The 21,483-nt window shown below is 35.5% G+C and overlaps 1 protein-coding gene and 1 long non-coding RNA gene across 17 annotated transcripts in view; one reads left to right on the top strand and one right to left on the bottom strand.

Moving 5' to 3' along the window:
• LOC135578238 (uncharacterized) overlaps positions 1-11,060 on the top strand; it is a 56,552-nt gene extending 45,492 nt beyond the window's left edge. For all 4 annotated transcript variants that reach the window (XR_010469633.1, XR_010469635.1, XR_010469632.1 and 1 more), the window contains 2 exons: positions 5,484-5,570; positions 9,062-11,060. This is a non-coding gene — a long non-coding RNA (uncharacterized LOC135578238). The remainder of the gene's footprint in view (positions 1-5,483; positions 5,571-9,061) is intronic.
• Positions 1-21,483, bottom strand: part of PCLO (piccolo presynaptic cytomatrix protein) — a 434,071-nt gene that overhangs the window by 53,941 nt on the left and 358,647 nt on the right. For 7 of the 13 annotated variants that reach the window (XM_065049216.1, XM_021300604.2, XM_065049207.1 and 4 more), the window contains 5 exons: positions 21,265-21,358; positions 15,142-15,213; positions 12,650-12,830; positions 11,251-11,445; positions 9,831-10,013 (listed from right to left, as the gene is read on the bottom strand). In XM_065049216.1, coding sequence (XP_064905288.1) covers positions 9,831-10,013; positions 11,251-11,445; positions 12,650-12,830; positions 15,142-15,213; positions 21,265-21,358 — 725 coding nt within the window. The remainder of the gene's footprint in view (positions 1-9,830; positions 10,014-11,250; positions 11,446-12,649; positions 12,831-15,141; positions 15,214-21,264; positions 21,359-21,483) is intronic. The other 6 variants (XM_065049212.1, XM_065049213.1, XM_065049211.1 and 3 more) reach the window with 3 other exon arrangements.

A 21,483-nucleotide genomic window follows, 5' to 3' on the forward strand; every position in this document is an offset into this window, starting at 1 on the left:
CTTTAGCTCTATTTCATTATTTTATGCATTGATCATAGGCTGTCTTCTTGGATATTAATACAAATTAATCAACTCTAAAATCATAGTATTATTAACAGGCACTTTCAGTGCCTTATCTGGAGAGAAAGCCACCAGGTTTTTCCAGCAGAGATGGCCAGAGCACAGCAGTGTGTCCTGCTAAGGCAGTTGTGGGCAAAGGGTGCTCCATCACTTACAGTTTGCGGTACGGTAAGTGAATTCCTATGACTACAGTGACATGTCACAAAACTGCTGTTGGGCAAAAGCGAGATTTAAGAGAGGTCAAGCTCTACTTTACAGTGCATTACTGCCAGCTGCCCTATATTCAACAGCCTGAACGAGGGCTGTCTCAAACTAATCCATAACTTCAGTTCTCAGTGTTTGTGTGACATGTATGACTTCTGATGTTTGTTGTTTGGGATTCTGAGGTTTCTTTAGGTTGGGTTGGGGTGTTTTTGCCATGGCATAACAAATGACTCATAGATGAGGACAATGGCGAAAGACACACATCTGCAAAACCCATGGAAACCAAGACAATCTTGTGCCAGCACAAAAAAGTGACTTTAGTCCTTCCCTTAGGCATGAATTTGCTTAGTGTAGCATACATCTCCACTACAGCATATGTGGCTGAAAGAGCAGTTCATATCTGAGCTATTATTTTTATTGACTTTGCTGTAAAAGCTAATGCCTGAAGTAATTTCTTATCTCTTTACTGGTGGATTTCTAAAACCAGTAAGAACTTAGAATTTAGTTCAAACCAGAAAAATTGAATTGAATTGAATCAAGCCTTTATAAATGATTCAGAAGTTTTGCTATATCTATTTATAATCAAAACATAGTTGTTTTCTTTGAAACATCTGTATCCTGATGATCCATTCAGTATGCTCTATTTTTAGCTTATCCACTGTTTTCACTAATTTATGTCTTTTTCTGTATTGATTTTCTTCCCCATAAGATCTCCTGGTGAATGGCTATAATGGATCCAAATTTAGATTCATTACTAGATTTTGAAAATTCTGAAGTTCAACGTTATTATTTTGCTTTCTTTTTTTTTCCCTGTGGGCTCTATGAAAGTAACAAACTACATCATCAGTTTGCAACAAGAGATGAAATTCACAAATAGATTTACAGCTAGTTTTGTGACAAATTAAGAATCTGGATACAGACAACTGCTCCGTAACTCATGAGGCACTCACATTTTCTATATATCTATATTTTTACAGATAAATGTAGAACTCTAAGCTGCTTCTGCTGTTTACATAGGAGACTTCCAAGTTTTGAAGATGTGTTGAAGCCTGCTGTGAGATATTTTATCTGAGAGCCAGAATAACCATGGCTAGATTTTTACTTTTAATTCGAAAGTTAGAATTTTTTCCCTGCTCTCATGTGCAAGAGATTAGCATTGATTTGCAGTTTTGCCCTTTCTCTTTGAACAAAGGCAAATATTGTCTTAGGAACTTTTACAAGGAAGGCTGAGTTCACTGTCTTCTAGTTCTTCTAGTCTTACTAGTCTATGTAAGATCTATGAAGCCCTCTAAGTGTCACAGCAATTGCCACATTTCTGGGCCAGTTGTGTTCCTATCCACATAAAGGACAAGTAACTAAAGTGAGATTAGGACAGGTTCACTTCTGAGTTACAGAGTTCTGCTTGCAGCTGCCTATGCTAGAAAATGCCTAAGTTCTCAGGTTTTAACATCACAGTTCTGGTGGGAGGTGCCTTGGTCTGGAAACAATTAAATAGTTTTGCATGGATCCACTCAGTTTTTGAGGTCCACAGACTGAATATTTTCTTCTGTTATCACAGAGGTGGCTTGTACTATGAGGGGTAGTTTTACTTTGTGTAAATGTACAACACGTATTTGAATAGGAGCCTGGGCAAAGGCAAGTGACATCATTCAAATATCAAGTATCCAGAGTACAGAAGAGCTATGTTTCTTTGCTTTCTTGCCCATTGGTTTTTAAAATTATTTTGTGATTCTTGGGAAAACAAACAAACAAACAAACAAACAACAACAAAACAAAACAAAACAAAACAAAACAACAAAAACAAACAAACAAAAAAACCCCACAACAAAACAACAAAGATTTAGAAACTCATAGAAAGCTTAGGAAACTTTTAGAAACTCTCAGGAAAAAAACCTTCTCATGTGCAAGGTTTTGCTTGCCAATTACATATGATGCTGAAATAATTTCAGTTTTAGAAGAAAACAAAAAAAAAGAGCCTTCAGGCTTCAGCAGATGGAAGAGACTAAGTTAAACTAAAGATCAATACCCAGCATCATCATTTGGCCTCGTACTGGGAGACAGGAGATATCATTTCCTCCCTCCAGCCCCTTCTCCATTCACCATTTCTGGAGTTTATCAGGTGTTCAGTACTTTTTAAGGATAGTAACTTCAATGATGTCTGGGCTGTCCAACCATTGGACTATGAAGAATAGAAATAGGAAAGGAAAGTGTAAAACTCTAATATGAGATGCTTACTCTGAAATAGTGCACAGAATTTCCTATTATACAAAACTATTGTTGTAGCTAAATCACATTTTATAACCCAGAAAAACATGTAAGTCATGTCTTATTATAAAGAAGATATTATATTAAAATCAATAAGAAAGGAGAGAATGGAAGTCATATATTTCACTTAATCTTTCAGCGAAGTCTTTCTTTATAACAGAGAAGATGCATTTTAAAGGCTGACATAGGGGAGATCAATAATTCACAAAAGACATATACCCATGAACTGTCAAATCAGCCAGTGGCAAAATGGGAACAACCCAGCACTGTCAGTCTCTCCAGACATTCTCCTACAGTGAAATACTTAAAAAAAAATTAAAAAGAAAAAGGAAAAAATCTTAAATTTGAAAAAATAGGATTGTGTTGTTCTGTGCTTCCTGGGGACAAAAGAACATGCTCAAATAAAGCTTTCTCCTGGGGATTAAATTGTGGATGTTATCCTTTTCAGGTATCTGTCTAGAAGCAGAAATACAACTGTCAAAACACATTCGGGAAGACAGTTCTATCTGTAAAACAAACAGGAGGAGGGAAAATGCTTTTAAGTATGCATTCAGGATGAAATTTTGTGACTTTGCCTGTAATCACTTGAAAAAAAAAAAAAAATTGTTCTTTAAAACCCTGGGTAACAAAAAGGCTGAGAGCATCGTGCTGGGTCTCCTCAAAGAGATGCAATCCCATGGGAGCAGTTGAAATCACCAATCTGCTTTGGATACTTATCTGCTGACCCACAGATGGGGCGTGTCACACAGCATCTTCTGGCTGAAGTTTGTCTACTCTTCAATCTCAGTCACCTTGTCTTTCAAATATCCAACCTCGACCTGCCCCCGAGGTGCCTGTTTACCTGTTTTTCTGAAGAGTTTGCTAGTGCTAGAAGCAATTGCTGCTCAGGCTTGCTCTGTAAGGTTCATCAGTGTAAAACCCTGTTTTTGTGACTGCTAGTTGCACCTTTTGTGAAGTGGCAACAGAATGGGGATACATAGATAACTAGTGATCAAAGGCATATACCTCAAGTCAGTTCTGATGGTGGCTTTTCCTCACTCTTCCTCATATGGAACAGTACTTTAGACCATGGTCTCACGTATTTCAGCCACATTTGTATATTACACGTGACTTTGACCGCACACTGAGTAATGGTATTTTGTGAAATTTCAACACCACTCTTCATAGAGCAATTTACCATTCAAAGTGAGTAATGGCAAACTGCATTTGTCTTAAACTGTAGTGATGGCATTTCTTCACCCAGCAAAGCAATTCTGATGAAATAACTTTCTTCCATGTACACCATAGTGTTAGGCTAGCGTCTACTAGAGTTTTGAAATAAGAGTTATCAAATGAAGAATCTGATCAATCTCCTGAAATTACATGTCAGCTTAAAATGGTGGAAGAATAAACAGCAGGAATAGCCAAAGCAAAATGTGCCAGCTAGTAGACTGAAACAAGACTCAAAAGACAGCCTCAGATTATTGCTATCTGCAGAGAATAGGGACAAACTGCTCATGTTTTGATAATGATTCTTGGAAAGGGGTTATTTGTAGCAATATGAAGGCCCATTTAACTTGGAAATTAAGAGACTAGTGAAGTTAGGCAAAAAAGACCTTTGGGTGGTATATTATTTAAAGTGTGAAGGAAACGACGTAAATTATTGCAGGAAATTAAAACATGGCATTGCCTATTAAAAGTGTGAAAATGGGTATAGACCTAAAGGGACACCAAATAAGCAGGTATTTAAATCCACAGTTGTGTGCAATTGAAAAGATTTACGGAACCTAGGAATCAATTTCCTTTCACTCCACATTGTTGCTAACACCAGTAAATAGAACTTAGTGATAAGGAAAATTCCTGTTGATTTTAATTTCTTACAGCTAAGTGTCTAGAAATTACACAATCCTGGCTCAGCCCTGCATCATGGATTATACAGTGCTAGCAATATCTTAATAGACACATCACACCACATTTCTGTGTAGTTTTAACCTGTTATGCTGACACTTAAGTGAACTTTTGTCAAAGATATTGGACAAAGGTAGCTAAAACCAGACATGCTGCCTTTTGAACTGAAGTGTTTTAAACTGAAGGTCTTCAACAGGTGTAAATGACAGGCTCATTTGAGTACAATTGTGAAAATGCTGATGCACAGTCTGTCTACTCTAGATATTCTAGCTAACAGTATAAGCTCTGATAGTAAACCTTCCTCTGACCAGTAAAATCACTTGACACACAACTATTTGGAAAGTAGCTTCTTCTTAGGATATCACAGAAATGCTTTTGTATCTGATAGAAAAATCTATAATGCAAAAAAATGAAATGTTCTCTATGAGATGTGAGAAATAAATAGGTTCTGTGTATAGGCATTAGATTTGGAGATTTTCAGAAAATGTTGTGATTTTAAATTCCCAGGGATTTGAGGTTGAAAAAAACAAGTCTATTGTTGAGTAAAAAAAAATATAGGGAAAATAGATAGAGATACCTGTGGAAATATATTGTTTGTATTACTTAAATGGTAATTTAACAGTAATGTTTGAAACTTTAACTGAAACACATGGTATTTTCTCTAGATCTTTAACATTTGGTAACTATTTAAGGTCAAGAGTATAGCAGTGCTTTTCCAATTGCAGGTTGTTTGATTGTTTCTCTCATTGTGTTTTTTAATGTGTGCCAAATAAAATAGGATGTTCTATGGCATCCATTATCACATGATGTTCAAGCAACAGCATATTGGCTTGTATCTTCTCTCTCATGAGTGTCTGTTTGAAAGGATAGAAAAGTGCATAGGACTAAAATGATATTCAGGCTTGAAATCACCTACTTAGCTATTTAAATATTAATTTACTGTTCTCCAAAGATCCTAGGAAGAATCAAAATAATTTTTTAGCAATTCTCTTCATTGTTCATAAAACATTTTGTTGTTGTTGTTGGCTATTTGATATTCTGATGTAATAAAGGAATTGTTTTTCCAGTGTACAATCATTGCACCTTTTGGGGCAAAACTGGCATATCTTCCTCTGCAAATAAGGACAAGCACACTGAATTTTACCCATTAGCAGGTATGTTAAACACTCATGTAAAGACCAGAGCTCCCTATAAAACCGTGTACTTTAAAAAATGACCAGTTACATTGATAAATGTGGACTATAAGGTGAGCACCAGCATTACCTTTTTTTTTTTTTTTGGTGCTCTGTACCTCTGTACACCTTATTTCACTGGAAACTATAATACACTTTCTATTCTAATGAGGAAGAGATGGTGAACCTTTCTGCTTCACACAGACATTGAAGGAAAATTTTTCTGTTTCTTGTCATTCTTATTCACTTTATTGGAAGTTATTAAAACTAAACTATGTAGCTTATTCTTTTAAAACTATAAACTGGCTTTGAAAAGGCCTTTTATATGAAATCAGTAAATAACTGCATTGCAGATACATTTACTGTTTTATATGCACATATCTGGTATATATGGTATAGATATCTATATCTATATCTATATCTATATCTATATCTATATCTATATCTATATCTATATCTATATCTATCTATATCTATATCTATATCTATATCTATATCTATATCTATATCTATATCTATATCTATATCTATATCTATATCTATATCTATATCTATATCTATATCTATATCTATATCTATAGAACTGGTAATCAAACTACCTTTATTTGTTCAAATATCTGAAGAACTCTAACAACATTTGCTATATTTAAAACATAGGTGATCTACCAAATAAATTCTGTATACTGGAAAGATTCTTCTGTGGGATAAATTACTGACTTAAAAGGAGGTGGACTGATTTACATTATCTCTAAAACTGACCTATCTGGTGGATACATTCTAATGCACAGATTTATGTTGAAAGGAATGTGCTTAATTTTATATGAATGTGTAATTGGCAATGATTAAGATTTTTCACAAAAAATAAATCAAATGAACTCAAACCCAGGCACTGCTTTCTCCCTCTGCCTTGGATCCCTCACAACTTCAGCCTGCAAAGGGTTGGCTCGGAAATTTTATTCTTCCTCTCCAAGGGATGTGATGGGGATGTGTATTAGGCAATTGGTTTCTTAGCAGATCACACTCTTACGTCTCACAGGCAACAAGAAAATTATACTTCAGGATTTATTTTTAATTAAATGCTGTAGCTGAATATTGTTTTTTACAAAGGGGCTGAACAAAGACCAAAGTTTTCTGTTGTAGTTTCACCTTACTTTTAAAATACATTTTTTACAGTTTGAAATGATCAAAGAAATAGTTTTGTCTAATAAACTTAAAGTCATGGAAGTCCTTTACATTTACAAAAAAATATTTAGTATACCACAGGTGCTGGTTTTGTTTATTACTTCCTTTTTTACTTCTCATCAGACATACTGTCAAAAGAACTGTCAAAATACATCCAATAGAAAAGCTCCTAGGAGTCGGAAGAATAGAAAGATTTCTCTGGAACATTCTAAGAATGACCGAAGGTTCTTGTTCTGTTTTGTTTTTTTCAAGTGCCAATTCAATTCAAGAAAATTAAAAAAGCTATTGAGGGACTAAGGTAAAGGAGGGAACTCCTTCTGAGCATTCTCTTAGGTAGAGAAGGATTGACTCACAGAACAGATTTTTTCCCATCACCCTTGTGGAAACCTTGCTAGATTACAGCCACCTGGTATGCTTGGGCTGAAGAAACCCAAACAGTTATTTTAAAAGGTGCTGTTAGCTGGCAAACTCACATAGAAATAACTGTGGTTAGTACTACTACTACTACTACTACTGTGGATTATCTGTAATGGCTTCTTTAATAAAAGGCTTTGAGATTTAGTGACAAAAAATTACTAACTTGCAAAGATGACTGTTCCAGTCCATAAAACCAGTTCATAATTGGTTCTTTTCCATGTGTCAATAAAGCAGGCTGTAATGGGAGTGGGTAACACAAGGATGCAGCATACCTTTAGGAACGGACTTGCAAACTGATGACGCCATTATATTAATTGTTCACAATAGTTTTAACTTTTAGAATTTTTGAACTACAGGGGCATCCTCTCTTTCCTTCCACTGCTCTTCCTGCTGTAAAGAACACTAAAAATTAAAAGCTGACTTAAGTATTTTTGGTGTTTTTTTTCCTATTCAAGTTCATAGCCTCTCCTCATTTTACTTCCATACTCCACAAAGCTGCAATCTTGGTTTTTGCTCCTGCTGAAATGCATGAGTTCTATTAACCTTAAAATGGTAATTTTTGGCCCACCTCATATGAATAAATTACAACAGACTAGTTTTGGTACAACAAGGAGAAGCCAAAACTTCCCACAGATCTGAAAACAGACGTGTAAGCTTTGTGTAGGTGATTATGCATTGTGTATAATTTTCAGAAGTAAAAAGACAGAAGTACTATGTCTCCTTATAGTAACCCTAACCTCATTGATATATTAATGATAATAATGTGGGCTCTTATTCCCACAGCTCTCTATGATGCTTCTAATACTGCTGAGCCAAAGGCATATTGATACATAGCCTTTTTGTAATTTTAAAAGTAAAGAAGTTAGCATAATAGCTCAGTGGCAAGCTTACTCAAAGCCAACAGCCTAGCTATTTCCTCATCATAAAAGTATATATGAACCTTGATTCAACCTCATGTCACAAACAAAAGTTTTAGCATTGCTTGTGTAGGCCATAAGGCACCACAGGACCACAAATACTTATGATAAATCTCTATAGACATGACACCTCAAAACATCATAAGAGTTGAATAGACTATACTAGACTAGACTAGAATATATTTTAGTTGGAAGTGAGCTACAGTGATCATCTAATCCAACTGCCTGACCAATCTAGGGCTGACCAAAAGTTAAAGCATATTATTAAGGGCATCGTCCAAATGCCCGTTAAACACTGACAGGCTTGGAACAACAACAACATCTCAAGAAACTCTGTTTCAGTGTTTGACCACCCTCTTGGTAAAGAAACGTTTTCTAATGTCCAGTCTAAACCTCCCATGGCCCAGCTTTGAATCATTCCCACATATCCTATCACAGGACACCAGGGAGAACCAGAACCACCTCCCTTCCCACTTCTCCTCAGGAAGGTGTAGAGAGCCATGAAGTAACCCCTCAGTCTCCTTTTCCGTAAACTAGACAAACCTAAAGTACTTAGCCACTTCTCATAGGACATTCTTTCCAGAATTAGACTTCCGTCGTATACATCCCAGGAATTGGATGAGCCTTTCAGTCATGATACCTGAACTAGTACCATGATATAATCTGGCCTCTGTCTGAACTGAGTGTCTGAAGTTGAGCTGTAGAGTAAGACAACATATATGCGGGTGGATGCACACGTGTAGATATACTTATAGCTCTCATAAAAAACACCTTTTTATTTCTAAATGCAATGTTTAAAATTATTTGTTAAATTTGACCTTGTTAATTAGCTGCTTTAACATCACAGTAGTTCTCTTATTGACTTCTTGCTTATGGATATATTGCTTGAAATATAATTCCCTCTTTTTCTTCTACAACCTTAGACTGCATTGTCCATGTGTGCATTTGTGTTGACAGGAAAAACGTCAATGAATTGTGAGAGCCTGGGAAGGGATTACAGCACAAGAGAAGATCTGTGAATCCAGTCTGTCAGTTTATTGGGATAATCTCTCCAATTCCATGGAAATAAGCAAAAGATCAGTGCCAATTTGAACCAATTGAGAATCTGGCTCTTTATTTGTGATGAGGGGATAAATTGATGATGGTATTTAGGTTTGATGCACAGGTTCCTATAGATAGAAAACATTTTTTAAGTGACTGATGAGAAAGTTATCAAGAGATTTAACTGTACATAGATCAAAACTTTCCTTTCCACTGGCGGTTTAAAAAATTATCTATGCTAATGACTTTTGACATAACAGCTGTGTTGGGAGAGGAAAAAGAAATGGTTAATGTCCCAATTAGAATTCCAAGAAAAAAAAAAAAAAGTGCAATTAGGTTTTTGTCACAGTAGAAGAAATGTTCAATTATGCTTAAGCAGACCAACTTGTATGCATACTTTTTATTAGGCAACAACAAGACCAAAGCTGTACCATTTTTCAACAGATGTCTAAGTCCTCCAGTGGAATGGAAGTGCACATGTTTGTTGTTTTGTAATGTTTTTTAGCACAATTTTCATCGTGGATTTATGCGCTGATGTGGAAAGATCAAGCAGATTTCTTGATTCATGTTAATATTTGCAGCAATTAATGGAGGGGCAAAATAAATAAATATTGCAATGAATTAGTTTACATGGCAAGAAGGATTTGGGATGTGGTTGGCTTCTTAACTATGTCTTTCTGCTCACCTCCTTCAGGCTTGACTGGTCCATCAGACATCACTTTCCTGAGGGCTAGTTGACTTTGGTCTTTGTTGTCATTGGCTGGTGGAGGCAGATTGTCAGACTGAGTTCTTTGAATAGGGAGGACTCCTGCTATGCTGTGTCTGTGCTGCTTCCTGGCATGATTAGACTGACCGCTTTTATGTGCTGCTGTGGCAGTGTGGGTGAAATGGAAACCCAGAGTATGTATCCTCAGATGGAACCAGCTTAAATGTTATTCATGCAAACAGAAGTGGTTTTTTTTTCTGTATTTAAGTAGTGTTTTCAAACACCAAAGAGACACCACATGCACAGCATTAAAGAGTATTAAAACTGGCTGTTTCTTTATTAATGATGGTGAAGACAAGGGAAAAAATTTTTCCCAAGTTTTTGCATTATACCATGTTAAGTTTATGGCATATCAACAAATCCTGAAGACAAACACAATGATTCCACAGTCAGAGAGTTTTAATTTGCCATCAACTAAACCCTCAGCTAGCAATCAGAAACTACTCTGAAGTATACTCTGGAGAGCAAAGTTTTAATATATTAATCTATTTGAAGTTGTCAGATGAAATCTATCTTGACTCTTAATCAATCCATGGCACAAAAACTACTAGAAAAATTTAACTGACTATGGCACCTGACTTAGCTCTCACTTCCCTTCGACTTTATGAACTCATTAACGGTGTTGAAATCTGATGTTGTTAATGGCTTTGTGTCTTTAATGATTTTGCATTTAATGTGTTTAATGTTTTTGTCTGTTGCTGTTCTGCTTAACACTAATGTGATTTTATCTGAGATATTAAGAAGGTTGCCTTGTATTTCCTTTCAAAAAAAAAAAAAAAGATATTTACAGTCATCTTTCAAAAATAGAAATCTCAGACATATAGTTAAAAAACCTTTTTCTTCAATTATAAATCTTCTTTTGTGTATATAGTACTGTCCTTCCTGATCACTACTTATGGATATATTTTGTTGTTAATGTGCTCCAGCACTTGTGTGCAACTTGAAGAACTGGCAGCTGTATCTATGCAGGTTTTGATTATTTCATTGGTAGTTATTTAGTGACATCAAAATATCACCACACAAAGAAATTCTCTGTGAGTCATGCACAACCATGGAACATCATGGACCATGAGTGAAGGGACTGATGGAGAAACAGCCAGTTTCACTGCAGTCTATATAAATTAAAATAAATAAATTAAAAAAAAAAAAGACTTCTATATACAAGAGTATATTGTAATTATATGTATTCACACACAGGCACACAAAAAAAGACATTGAACAGAGTGAGCACAGTGTGCCAAGAACAGAAAAAAATAGCCAAAACGGGAAGGACAGCAGGGAAAAAGGCAACAGATGAACATTAAGCTGCCATGCTGAGGAATTTATTTGCGTCTTTTACTTGGTTGAAGGCGAAGTTGTTGAACAGCTGCTTCAGCAGCGGCGATGGCTGCCCCAGCGTCTTCAAGGTGAGTTTGAGTGACGCTGGTTTTGCTTTGGCTGCGAGATGGACCGTGAGAACGTAGATGTCCTTCAGAAGAAGATTTGGAGCTCCCTGGGCTGCTGTGGGATTTCTCAATGGTGGGCACCTGCATGTCTACCATGAAAATGAAGAAACACAAGGGTTGCATTTATTAAAAACAAATAATTTCATTTTCTTTCTCTTGACTGGCCTTTCTAGATGCATTCCAAAACAAGTAATAAAGATTAAGCTGTGAAATGCCATGAATGTCTTGGGGTATATCGTGACTAAGAAACTTATGAAGCACAATTTTTTACTTCCCCACTGTTCCCTGGCCCAGGAAATAATTAATTTACTATCGGGTTTCTTTCACCTGTGAATTATGTCGCCTGTGCAGGTTCACACTGGTGGAATAACAGGGTAGCCTAAAGATCAATTTTTTTCCACTTTGTACTTCTATAGTATGTAGCAACTGACTGGTGTTACCTACATTCTTCCTGAATACTTAGATAAAGTAAGCAGTTTTATTCTGAGGAATGGTCATGTCAAAACCATAGTCTAACTTAAAATATACTATACTATACTAACCTCTAATTTAGATATAGACCATATCTAGACACCAATCCCTAGCAAAACATTACACAGAGAAATAGAGAGGAGGTGGAGCAGAGTCTTATCACTCCAAGGCTCTCATCTGGGTGCTATTTGGGATGGCTTTTACCATTTGTGTTTTAAGTGAGCAAAGGGCCACTGACTAATTACTGTATGTATATATATTAAAAAAAAAAAATAAAAAAAAATGTAGAGACAAACTTCTCGGACCAGGAGACACTGAGATCAATTCTGCTTTTCTAAACATTAGTATAATTCTACTATATCAGCTCCACTGATTTCCAATACAATTTAGATATGCTACAGTCCATTATCATTGTCTGGAAATGCATATGCTTTATTATAGCATAATCGTCATTCTAAAAAATATTAATATGATTTTCCAGAAGATAAAACACGATAGAATATTAAGGAACATGAAAAATAGATAGCTAAATATGTATTGAATTTGGCCAAGGCTATCAAAAAATGAAAAGGGCACAGAACCTATAGCAGACATAGAACTTGTAAGCTGCTGTTTTTAGGACACAACTACTCAGTACGTTGGCTGGCACTGAATTAAGCTTTGTCTCCAATGAATTAATCATAGACATAAATACATTTTTAATAAAAGTCTATACAAACTCAATAGCAGTAACTTTATTTTTCTATTAGAACTTACACATGGCAAAGGTTTTCCCATCACCTGGAAAAACATTTTAGGTCAGATGCACCAAGTCATTCCTACCCTTGGAGGGGTCCGGGAAGATTCCATGACTTCTGCTTTTGATGACAGATGGTTTTGGAGATTGCTGGCTACTTTGTCCAGAATGAGATTTGCCGTGATCAATGTTTTCACTCTGTTCTTTCAGAGGGTACCACCGAGGAGTGTTGTCAAGCTGAGAGACACTGGATAACTCGATCAATACCTACAAATAAGTCAAAGTACAACATATAGCCTGTATCTCATCTATTAATGGTTGGGTACAGTAGAAGAGTCTACAGTTGTGTTACCAAAAGTTGCAATCCAATGTAAGAAGTTAAGGTTATAAGACTGTATGCTGACAGATTTGGGACTCTCTGCCTATGCTCTGACCTCGCCTGATACAAGCCAGCTCTGATCCCAAACCCACATTTGCTAGAATATTGATGTGACTGAACCAATAAGTCTTCTCAACAGCACCTCAGTAATGACTAAGAGCTTAGACAGAGCTCCGTACCAAGATGGCTAGACAGTTTAAGGAGTAGCTTCTGACCACCAGCTTGATAGCTAGACTAAAAAGACATCTAGTCATTCTATCTCTGTATAGATATATTCTAATCAAAGAATCAGGCAGTGTTATTTTCTCTCTTTTGTCAGTATTAGTAAAAGGGTAAATAATTCAACATTTGTTTTTAATAAAGTCTTCAATAACATAAGACTGGTGCTTGTTAATTCTTAAAAAAATCCACATATGTAGAATTTGTAACAAAAGGAAAATAATAAAGATACCTTCACACTTCAGTAAAATAATAGAATTCAATAGGCCAATTAGGCCTTGAAACTTCACTGGAAAAAAAAAAAAGGTAGATGCAGTGGCATTGTGGAAATGAAATGACCAACTGTCTTTTTTATCTCCATAAAATCTGCTCTAGGCCACCAGCATTGCTAGAAGGAGTTCTGTGATTTTTTTTTTTTTTTAAAGTAAAAAAAAACAAAACAAAAAAAAAATCAGCATTTAGACCAATAGAAACCCTTCCCTTGACGGTCTTGAAACTGAGAGGGCCAAGAGTTGTAAAGTACTAAAGAGTCATCATAGAGTCTTGAATGAAGGAAAGGACAAAAGTAGCCTTGCTTTTGGCAAGGTGAGAGAGTTAAAACTAATGTCAGGTGGGGAAGTTTTAAAGCTGCTAGACAAATAAAGTGTGCAATTACCTCAGGGAACAATGCCTTTGTCAGTTTATTACCAGACCCTGAATAAAAGAAAGCCTCTTTAAGTTTAGGGATGGAGAAGCCTCTTCACAACTGATTGTTTCTAGAACGTGAAAAGACTTTTTTCTTTCTTTTTTTTCTTTCAGCTTCACAGGTTGTATATGTTTCGGCTTGGTATTTCTGGTTAGGTCTATACTTAATATGAATAGAATAACTATTTAGCATGTTCCTTGATGTGGTTTTTGGTCATAGCTTTGGGAACGGTTGAAGATTGCTCCCAAGAAGCTGAACAGGCTGGGGGACTCTGCTGTGTAGAAGAAGAGGGTTCACCTTCCATGGAGGTGAACTATAAGGTGCCACTTGCCGTCTGGGGCATAAAAGTGGTGCTGGCCCTATTCAAGCACGTCCTTGGAGCACAATTTGGACATCCCATGTCTGGTGTCATGGCACAGGATTCCTCTGGACATCCTGGTCCTGAAATACACTAGATGGACTTTTCCATTCCTTTTTTCCAATAAAATCTGAATGATTTAATAAATGACATAGTTATAGAGGTTGAAAATATTTAAAGGCAAAAGTTTAAATATTCCTGTAGAGGCATCCATTTTCTAAATGTTATAAATAACAATGTAAATATTAATTAAAGCCCTGCATTTGGACAAACATGCTGAACTCAACAAGAATACTGACGCAGTATGCGCAAAATAAGTAATCATGTATCTGCTTTCTATATATTTATTTTTCTAATTGTTTAAATAGTGCCACTGATTGCTCAGTTTTGTAGTTACACAAAGGGGAACTGGAGCTGAACTGAGGGGTTTTTTTTTGCAAAATACAAATGCAGAATGAGCAGAGATACTCTGAGGTACTCTGTATATGAGCGATCTATTTTCTTGGGCTTCTGTTTCTAACTATTATATAACATTCTTTTGTAATAACATTTTTAATTACTTTTGACATTATAGTTATTGCTGGTAATTCTGTATAACACATGCATATGTTTATTTGCTTTAAAAAAGAGACTATACTTCTTCCTCCTATAATAACTCATCTTATTTATTATTAATTACAAGATTTTTCCTTCAGTCATACTTTGGTAATGATATTACTATTCTGTAGCATTAAAAATGAGACCTTGATCAGCAAGACCAAATTTGCAAATGAAAGAAATCATGTCTGTTTGCTATGAAGCGACCAGTAAAACTGTGATGTAAAAAAAGTTTTGTTTAACAAAGTACAATACCGTGGAAGCAGTCTCCAAGTACCAGTGTGCAGTTAATCAGCTTTCTAACTAGTCATTGTTAGAGAGGAGGAAATAAGATACTCACTTCACCAAGAAAGTCATTTGAGGAGAATCTATCATAATCCCAGACAGTCACTTCCAGCGTTTTCTTTTTCAGCTGCAATTTAAGTCAAAGGATAATTAACCCCATTGCCATCATAAACTTCAATTCAAGTCTTTATGGTGGTTTCTATTCATTATCTCACCCTTATACCCTTTTTCATAGTGACAGCTAGGCAGCTTTTGTCCTCCCATCAGAAAAATAATTTGGGGCTATTATTTGTTATCAAGAAAAATGGGCTTGTGCTTGGCCCTCTTTTAGGGATTTCCACAAGTTGTTTTTGACAGAATGTGTGTCCATTACAAAAGCCAAACTGATTTTTAAGGCCCCATTTTTGTATTTCTGAAGCTTTTCTCATTGTGAGATCTGAGTTGTTTGATCCCAGGCATTTGCCTAAGGTGCATTTGAGTGTGAATATCAAATGCATTATCTAAACCACCCTATTTACACAATCTCATCTGTGAAGACCAGGCTTTAATACCCCCAGAATTCAGTGTAGTCAATGGGACCCTGCAAGTGATCCAGGCATGTAGGTCAAGTTGTACTGTTAGATATTAATGACATTATCTGTTGACCCTGTTATGCATGGTAGCTGTGTCAAGCACTCTTCTTCCAGGCTGCAGTAAACCTTTTCATATAACAAGATAGCACAAGACAGAGAAGCTATTGACCAAAGCAGTTGACGTCATTGGAAAAAATGACCTGAATGTTATTCCAGGGCTGTTTGGGAGCAGAATAGGAGACGATTGACTACTGGTAGCATGTGCTGGGCCAAAAGACCAGCAAGTGGCTGGAGAGGCAGTAATAAAATCTTGTGGCTTGAAAGAGAGAAGAACAAAATCCTGTGGGTATGGGGTATCTGCAAAGTCAGGTTGAGAAGTTGTAAGTGAAGAGTTTGTTGGATGCTTCCAAGCATCACTAAGGAAAACAGGGCTCTTTTCACATACTTGAATAAAGGAGGCCAGAACCAGAAATTTTATGAGATAATTGAGGTCACCATCCTAAGAGAAGCAATGTATCACTCACTGCTGTGATTATTAATTGGCTGCTTGGGACAGAAGGATCAAGTCATTGCTCAAAATTATAAGCTATACTATTTACTGTTCATATTATACATACTTTCAAGAAAAACACTGTTTGCTATTTACTTCCATTGCCCCTTGTTTTAATGCAATATTTTCACAGCTCTTAATAACTTTTAATTGCCTTTAAATAGTAATTTAATCTCATTATTATGCATCCAGAATATCTTCTGCTCTCAGCTAACTTCAGAAGAATGAGCAACCATGAAAAGTCAGTGTCTTTGAAAAACAAGTTTTAATCAGCATGTCCTGGAAAACCCACACAAAGGGGAATTGCACTATTTTTAGCACCGATGATGTACTCTTCAAGCAGGTAACAACATGACTTGAAACCTAAACTCAAAAAAAAAAAAAACTTGAGAACAATTCTTTAATCTTTCTCTGTTTTATTCCTGCATAATTAGGCAAAATCCTTCTTAAAATTATCCTGCAAAACTTAAGGAAAAGGTTGGACAAAAAGATTCTCTTTTAACATCCCTTACCGAATACTTATAAAACTGATTTCCTTCACTGAATAAAATTAATTTTCGTTGCTGTTCTAAGACAGTATAGAAACTGCAATGTGAGAAATAACCTGAAAAAATGAGTTGAGCAGCCACTGGTCCATGCTACTTTTAGATTCCTGGTTGATATAATTTCCTACTAAATGCTATACTATCTATATGTATTTTTACCCTTTAACAAAGAGGAATAGCATAAACACTTTTCAAAATGTATAGTCTCAATTGTTGCTGTTTTGGGTGGACATGTCTTCTTGTTTCAAGTGATGACTGTGCAAGGACAGAAAGAAGAAACTATTTATCCAGGAAAGGAAACCAAAACCAAAACCAAAGCAAAACAAACACAACAACAAAACCCCAAAGCAAAACAAAACAAAAGGAGATTTTCAAGTAACTGAATCCCTAAGTCCCTATTTTGTTAGCTTCTTTGCATTAGTATGATAATAAAACTGTGTTAAAAACTTGCAGTATTCTACATTTCTTTGTGATATCTTTTTTAAGCTTCTCAGTTTAATAATGATTTTATAAAATACTTTATAAAATATTATGACAATGAAAAACCATCAAAAGAGCTGTATTAGGCAGAGTGAATGAAATTAGTTTCCAAGAGGAGGAAAAATTGCTTTTCTGAAGATATATTTATGAACCACTATTGAAGGCAAAGAACACTCAGTGGCTAGTGATTTTAAAAACAGCAATCACACCATCCCAGCAAAGTGGGGTTCTGCCCCACATCATCCAGTTTTAGGTCATTAACTCAGAAGTTCAGATCCCCATCAGGAATTTAACTGATAGCAATACTGAAATGGGTTGCAGAAACCCACTGTCCATCTAACCGTGAGGTTTTGCAACTGGGCGATGTACCAACAGGAAAGATGAGAAGTGTCCTAAAAGAAGGAAAGCAGTTTACGTTGTGCACCTCAACTGAATTCCAAGCATATAATGAAAACAGTGTTACTAAGCAGCAACTAATTTCAGGTTGTGCCTTGTGGCAAAATTTAAAATAAAATAAAGAAAGAAATAGATAACAATAAAAAAACCACACACGCATACACAAAAAACCAAACAAAACAACAAAAAAACCCACAACCAACCAACCAAAAAAAAACACCTAAAAGATTATTACTGCATGTGAACTACATTTAGCTTTAGGCTGCTGTGGACAACCATCATTTAAAAACAATGAAACAATACACAGAAAGTGCTAATGCTTCTCTTACAGAAGAGAAAAACAGCACCACATGCACAAAAGTGTGTGTTTCTTGTTTAAAATCTCCGTCGGTCACTGGATTTTTTATGGATAATGTGTACCTATGTAACTAAACACGTACTACTTGAAATAGATAATAGATATTCCTTGAAACTCTCCTACAAGAATTTGTAAGAGGAAATAAATAATTTTAAGGCAGTTTTTTCTATGCTTCAAGTAAATTCCTAAAATTACTTCAAAATAAAACATAAGATTTCAGTCTCAGGATATTTGATGAATAGAAATGAAGGTGTTGTATTATCTCATGCTTTACACTTATTTGTCTTTACATTTATATTTAACATTGTATCGTACTTTTCTCTATGTTAGTGCACTTCAGCACACAGAACAACAAAGACTTTTGCTTGGTCACTTTGAAATTTACTTTCTCTTGTCCAAGATATTAAGTAAGACTCAAGTATCAACACCCTACTGATTCATAAGCGGGCTTTCCTAATTTTGGAAATAAGACATAGACTCCTACATCACTCAAGGATTTTGAAAACATTACTCTTTCTAGATATATTCATTTTAAGGACATGAGCTATGGCAAAAGCTATTTGCTTTAATGAATTACATCCATCATCTAAGTAGAGACATTTATTTGCTTTCTGACAAGTAAGAAATTGAGGCAAAGAAAGCCACACCTTATATTGTTGTCTTACATTATACCAGTGGCCTGACCTGCAACAGAACTTACATTTTTTACAATTTTCTCCTCAGATCAGTATAATGCTTCATTTCATGCTCTGAGAAAGTACTTGAGTTAGCAATTTTTATACCGTATTTGTAATGTGTGTACTTGGCCTTCCTTGTAAATTATCTCCATTTTATTACTTAACAAAAACCTTAAATTACTAAATATTTACAGTTTATTTTTCTCCAACTGTCAAAGTAAAATTTGCTACATGATGTAACCAGTCATTCTGACCTTGAAAAACTCTGCTCCATTTCAGAGAGTCATCTGTTTCCCATAATTATTTTCACTTTAATTTCAGCTAGGTTACAAAAGGGAAAAGGAAAATGAAAAATTGTACAACCAGCTAAAGTCTAGACAGTGACATTAAAAGGACTATATTAGGAAATATTTAATAATATTTATTTGCTGTCAGCAAGCAATCCATGATTTGATGGAGGGAAAGGAAATGTTTCTTTGAAGAAGCAAGACTTAAAATGATTCATAAGTTTACCGTAGGGTACAACTGCTAACTCTGTATAACTTTGTGTATGATGCAGTTTTCCTTGTTTTGTGATCAGAACATTTATTCTCAGTCTATAGAAAACTATTGTTTTGTACTTCTCTTTATATTCCTAACTATTTTGAAATATCCATTCTGAGGGTTATGAGAGCAAAAGATATACTATTGCATGATGATAGTTCTTCAAACTGTAGTGGGAACTTATCAACAGCATGGAATTATTTGGTGATTTAAGAATGTGCTTTACTGTATAGTCTCTAAGCCAGGGCACTGAAGTTTATAGGAGAAGTATCACTCACACTGGTATCTTAGCACTAGATACAAACCATGGAAAGGTGTGTAAGGAAATACTATTCCCTGCACACACTTTTGTGTGACAAGAGGACAAAATATACAACATATGTGGTGCTCGGATAAAGTTTACTTGCCTGTAATCATAAGCACTACACAATAATCTCAGAGGAAGGGAAAAGGAGGAGATTTACAAATAGAAAGCAAAAGTTCAAAGAATTCAACACGAGAGCTAAAGGCAAATTTCATCAAATAATGGTCAAAATTACATCAAAGGTATTAGGAGATGTTCTGCCATAAAAATGTATGTCCAATAAATCCTAGACTAAGATCATTATCCAATTTAAAATCATCAAACATCCATTGAATGTTCAACACCCAAATGCTCTTAATTACAGCTCTGCGAAATGTCACAGCAGAACATGAAATAAAATCCAGTAAACTGAAGAGCCTTTCTTAAATGGAAAGCTCAGTTTGGAAGTATTGCTAAGACTCAGCAAACATTTTTAAAAAGCATATAAGACCTAGGTTTTATACTGCAGCCAGGCAAACATCCCAGGGTTTTGATTCTGATGCTTTCATTGTCGATTAGCTAACTTTTATGCAACTCTACGCAAGACAACCTACAAAACCCAGCAAACTACAACCACTACATACAACAGGGCACCCCTGAAGAAAATGTAAGCTACCACCTGTTAAGTTCAGATGTGTAGATTGCGTGAGCAACCATATGCGTCCCTCTGAGGGAAGGGGCTTGCTCCATGCACAAATTAGTATCTTAAACTATGTTACTCTCAATGAACAAGAAGAATGTATAATGAAATTGTAAGTTAGGAAGATAATATTGAGGTCTTGGTGTCGTGTGGGAGAAGTATATTAAAAGCATTGGGAAATCTATTCGCTAAAGAGTCCGGTTATTCTGGGCTGTTTAAAAAAGTACTGAAAGATTCAGTGGCCTTGAAAAATGAAGTTGGAAGTATCAAGAACAAAACACTAAGAAAGGCAAAAAAAAAATTAGGGCTGCGTACAGATCCATTATTCTACAAAATATGCTTCATAATTTAAACAAATGGACCGATCATCACTTTGCTCTTTAAGCCTTTTTCAAATGATAAAAAGTCCCTTTGAAAGAGGAGAAAGAGGACTAAATTGCTTCATACTGCCTCAGTTAACCCTGTAGGTCAGACAGCATTAGGAAGCCAAGAAACAGAGAAGACTTCTACAGACTCTTTTCCCAGATGTGAGTTAAATCTCTCCATAACAATGAAATGAAATATCTTCTAATTCTTTTTCAGGTGATTCAAATTTCAAGCCCATTGCTGTAAATTGCTGTTAAATCTAAAAATTTATCCCTGTATTTTATAAATATTTTTAATAAGAAAATGGTAGGACCTGAGTTTTGTGTGAGCTTGCATGGCTTTTGGAATGAAGAGTGACAGTGATTTCTTCATCTACTTCAGAAACTTATGTCTTAATTCACTCCCTCATTAATTTATTCCTTCATTCCATTATAATTTTTTAAATTGCCACATGTATACTTACAGCATAATTATGAGTTTAATCCCCACAAATTACCATTTTTATGAGTAGAAGAGACAAGAAAAGTGTATTGATATAGTAAGCTCTATCAGAGGAAAGGAAAAAGTTCCAAACTTCCCCTAAATATGGCAAGACTTTACAAGGGTTCACAAAATTGCCAGTAGCACTGTTCCCTTCATGGAAAGCACTGCAAACCATACAAATAATAAAGTAGTAAATTGCACTGAACAGTACTACCAGTCACGCACCTGCTCCGTGGAGATATTTTTATAGATGACTGTCTGATTCCACTCAGGATTCAAGCTTTTCTGTACATACTTAGTTCTCCGCTTGTACTCAGCACTGAATTTGAACAAAGGAGGAAACATTACATTAGAAATAATCTGTTTCTTTCAGTTCTAGTGCAAAAAAAACCCACCCACAAACAACAACAACAAAAACACAACACAAAACCCCCAAACAAACAA

The sequence above is a fragment of the Columba livia genome, chromosome 1 (genome assembly GCF_036013475.1).
Source record: "Columba livia isolate bColLiv1 breed racing homer chromosome 1, bColLiv1.pat.W.v2, whole genome shotgun sequence".
Taxonomy (NCBI): Eukaryota; Metazoa; Chordata; class Aves; order Columbiformes; family Columbidae; genus Columba; species Columba livia.